Source organism: Entamoeba invadens, assembly GCF_000330505.1.
Source record: "Entamoeba invadens IP1 unplaced genomic scaffold scaff_1105074725715, whole genome shotgun sequence".
Taxonomy (NCBI): domain Eukaryota; phylum Evosea; order Mastigamoebida; family Endamoebidae; genus Entamoeba; species Entamoeba invadens.
The window spans coordinates 1-4305 of NW_004440253.1; the positions used below are offsets into that span (position 1 = coordinate 1).

The window sequence follows — 4305 nt, forward strand, 5'->3', positions numbered from 1 at the left end:
ATTATTATTTTAACTAGGAGTTTCCATAATAAGTATTACCAAAAATGTGGTATTTTAAAGTACGAATTTAAAAAAAAATGAATATTTTGGTTATGAAATGTTGACTTGGGTAATTAGGATTGTGATTTTGGAAAATTCTGATTTTAACAAAAGTAGTTGTCTTTGAAATAGTAACAATTATAAAATAGAATAGTCGAAATAACAATATTAAATATATTACAAAACAACATAACTAATTATTGTTTCTCCAACATAATTCAAATTATTATTTATATTTTTCATATTAAACTTTTTAAAAAATTTCATATTTTTAATATATACAAAAAATTTAATAAAAGAATCAACTTGAATTGTTGTTGAATAAAAAAGGGTGTGTATTAAACATTATATTTATATTCAGAAAATAAAGTCACAAAAATTGAATTAATTCACAACTCGATTTTATTTCTTTTCTTTTTTCTTTTCAGTAGCAGCAGTTTTTGGTGCATTTTCTTTTGGTGCAGCAGCTCCTTTCTCTCCTCCTCTTTTTGGCGTGTGTATTTGAAGAGTGAAAAACAAGATTCAGTTACCTTTTTTACAACTTTTATTATTGTGATGCATTAACCACTATTATAAAAATTGTTTTGGGAGATTTTATTAGTAAACAAATTGGAAATTTAAATTATGGTATTATTTTGTATAAATGACGTAATGTATTGTGGTAATAATTATTTAATTTTTATTGTTGTGTTTGTTCAACATTTTAAAAATATTTGAAAAAAGTAATAATAATTTGGTGACTATAAGTTTTATTTTATTCTATTTTTTAAAATAGTCGGTATTGTTTAGGTATTCAATTATACTCACTTGATGTGAAATAAAAGGTCTGTCATACCATCACAACAAACTTGTTTTAAAAATATCAAGTTAATGCAATAATTTAATTATTAAATCAACATGCCAAAAACTGTGAAAAAAAAGAGAGTTGTTGCATCAAAAAAGCAGCACCAAAAACTGATGTTACTGAAAAAAAGAAAGAAAAGAAATAAAACTATATTAATTCATTATTTTTATTATTAATAACAATAAAATAAGTATTCAAAATAAAAACTTTATATTGACACTTTTATATATTTAAATAATAATATGGTTTGATTTAACATGAGATGTTTGCATTGAACTTTGTATTAATTGAACTTGTGTGTTGCAAAATAAATATCAATTTAATTTGTAATGATTTTATTTCAAGTATCACAATATAATTATAATTTAATTTAAATATTATTATTGGTATTTTAATAATTTATTATAATTAAATAGCTTTGTTATATGATAATTTGTTGATATTAATTTAATTACATTTTAATTAAAATAATTTTTAAATTTTGTTATTTAAAAATTTTTAAAAATAACAAATAAAGAAATTATATTTATTAATTATATATTAATTTTTAATAAAATTGAGAAATTTTGTTTATTTTTTTGGATCAATCTTTGAAAAAAAATAATTACCAACATTTTTAACCAAAAAACTTAATAAATATTATATCTTAATTATAACGAATATATAATAATTAAAAAATTTAATTATGAAATTAATAATTAAACTAATTGAAATTATTCGATACAAGTTACAAATGAATCAACTTTTCCAAATATATAAAAAACAAAAAAAAACTTTTCATTATTTGATTTTTTTTGACTGTTATTAATAATACCAAAAATACAAAACTTCTCAATTAACCATCATTAACAATTTGCTAAATTTACCAACTCTTTATTGTTGTTTTACTATAAATTATAGGTTATTTTTTTATTCAATTGATTTCTCAATTAACCACTTTTTTCAAAATTAAACGATAAAAGCAAATTATGTTTATTTTTAGATAAACTTGTTTTCAAAATTAATTTTTCCATTGTAAAAATAATTTTAAAGCATTTTTTATTATAATAATTCGAAATTAAAAAAAAACAGGTCATTTATTCATAAAAATGAAGGAAAAAACATTCCAAAAAAACTGAGAAGATTAAACAATGATTCCATTGTTGTTTACCATTGTCTCAGCGTATTGGATTGACTATGGCCACATAATAAAATGTTCATCAAGTTCATACTATGATCAATTTAACTCACTTATTAATTATAAAGGAGGATTATTATTACCTTTCAGGAGTGAATTATACATAGAATGCAATTCATTAGAGAACATCAACGTTTATTTTCAAGACGCCGACTCTTTAATTTATGTTTTTCTAAACAACACAAATTTGCATTTTATTAACCAAAAAACCACTTTTTATAACATCACAAACTCCACATTTATCCTTTCAAATAATTCGATTTATGAAAAAATAGACTCACAAAAACAATTCACCAGTCATGTAAATACTCAATTAAATCTACTCAAAAAGGCAGATATCATGTGTAGTGGGTATATTCAACATAATTGTGTTCGTTGTGTCAATGGTTATGACTGTACTGAGTGTTCTTCGGGTTATTCTTTAGTTCGACGTTCCGGTTGTCCCGTGACATGTCTTCATGCTCCAACCCAAGATTATCCAACAGTTTGTGGTTTAGGAAATTTTTACAGTTACAGTAATGGGTATTGTGACCCCCAAAATTGCGAGACATCAACGGGTATAACAAGCACTTATATAACATGTAAAACATGTAAAACATGTTTAACTGGTTATAATTTATACAACAATAAGTGTTATCCACAAGACTCCAATTGTCTTGTAACAAATTCCTATGGTGTTGGATGCACCTATTGTCGTACAAATTATCGACTTGTTGATCGGTTTTGTTTTCCATGCACAACAATTGAAGGGTGTTTAACGTGTTCTTCTAATGCTGATACGTGGTGCACGTCATGTGCAGAGGGGTATTACTTATATCAAGTATCTTCAATATCATCATGTATAGCATGTCCCATTGGATGCTCGTCCTGTGCAACTTCAAGTAGTGCAAAACCCACATGTAAAGGGTGTTCTTCTGGATATTATCAAATTGGCAGTACATGTTCAAAATGTGATGATACGTGTGGAGGGACATGTGAAGACACAACCGGATACTGTAAGAGTTGTATTAATGGTTATGTGTTTAATATTGCAAATCCAAAAGTGTGCATTTCTTGTCAAGAATATGACCCAAACTGCTCAGAGTGTGCGGGATATGCAAATTCGTGTTATAAGTGTTCTGTTGGGTACCCGAGTGTCTTTGGAAAATGCAAAGAATGCGACTCGACGTGTTCTGATGGGAAGTGTGATAACAACAATGGCAACTGTTTTGAATGTCAAATTGGATATACACAAAAGAGCAGTGCAAGTTTATCATGTGAAGCATGCAACACTGCATTTTCTGACTGCCAAAAATGCTCGCAAACGATTCGAAAGTGTGAAAGTTGTGTGGATGGAAAATATCCATCGACATCGTCGCCGTTTAATTGTATTTTGTGTGACACTTCATGTGAAAATAACTGCAATACAACGAACGGAAAATGTATCAAATGTAAAGAAAATTATGTGTTTAAATTGAACGACGAAATGAAGTGTGAAAGTTGTTTTTCCTTTGATCAAAATTGTTTGAAGTGTTCCGAAGATTTCGAAAGAAAATGCATAACATGTTCAAATGGGTATTATTTAAGTGGGGGAAAGTGTGTGAGATGTGATTCTTCTTGTAATTTTCAATGCGATAAAATAACAGGAAATTGTCTGAATTGCTCTTCTGGTTATGTACCTTCAAATCCAATTAGTAAAACTTGTCAGAGTTGCACTTCTTTTGACGCAAATTGTCAAACTTGTTCAACACAATTTGAGAGAAAATGTCTGATTTGTGAATCTTCGTTTTACACTTCAGCCAACGGAAGTTGCGTCAAATGTGATGTAACTTGTAATGGAGAGTGTGATGGAAGTAGTGGAAATTGCACAAATTGTCAAGTTGGATATGTATTTATGGAGCCAAAGAGTGTTAAGTGTGAATTATGTAAAACGTTTGATTCAAACTGTAGAGAGTGTAAAGACTATGGAGAGCGTAAATGTAAAACATGTGAAAACAACTACTATCCAAATCCTCTCACTTCAAAATGTCGGGTTTGTGATTCGACATGCGAGAAAAATCAATGCGACACATCGACTGGAATATGCAACAAATGCATCACTAATTTTATTTTCCAAAATCCTCGGAGTATTTCTTGTGATAATTGCAGTCAATTTGAAGAACAGTGTAAAACTTGTTCATCGGACTCAACAAGAAAGTGTGTGGAGTGTAAAACTAATCATTATGTTAATACAGAAAACAACAAGTGTAAAATGTGTGATTCAACA

The 4305-nt window shown here is 27.5% G+C and overlaps 1 protein-coding gene across 1 annotated transcript; it reads left to right on the forward strand.

Moving 5' to 3' along the window:
- Positions 1–2013: 2013 nt before the first annotated feature.
- On the forward strand, positions 2014–4303 carry EIN_450030 (hypothetical protein; the record flags this gene model as incomplete). The annotated part of the gene is made up of 1 exon (XM_004255490.1): positions 2014–4303. A coding segment is annotated over one exon (2290 nt), but the record flags the coding sequence as incomplete, so codon positions are not given.
- Positions 4304–4305: the final 2 nt, after the last annotated feature.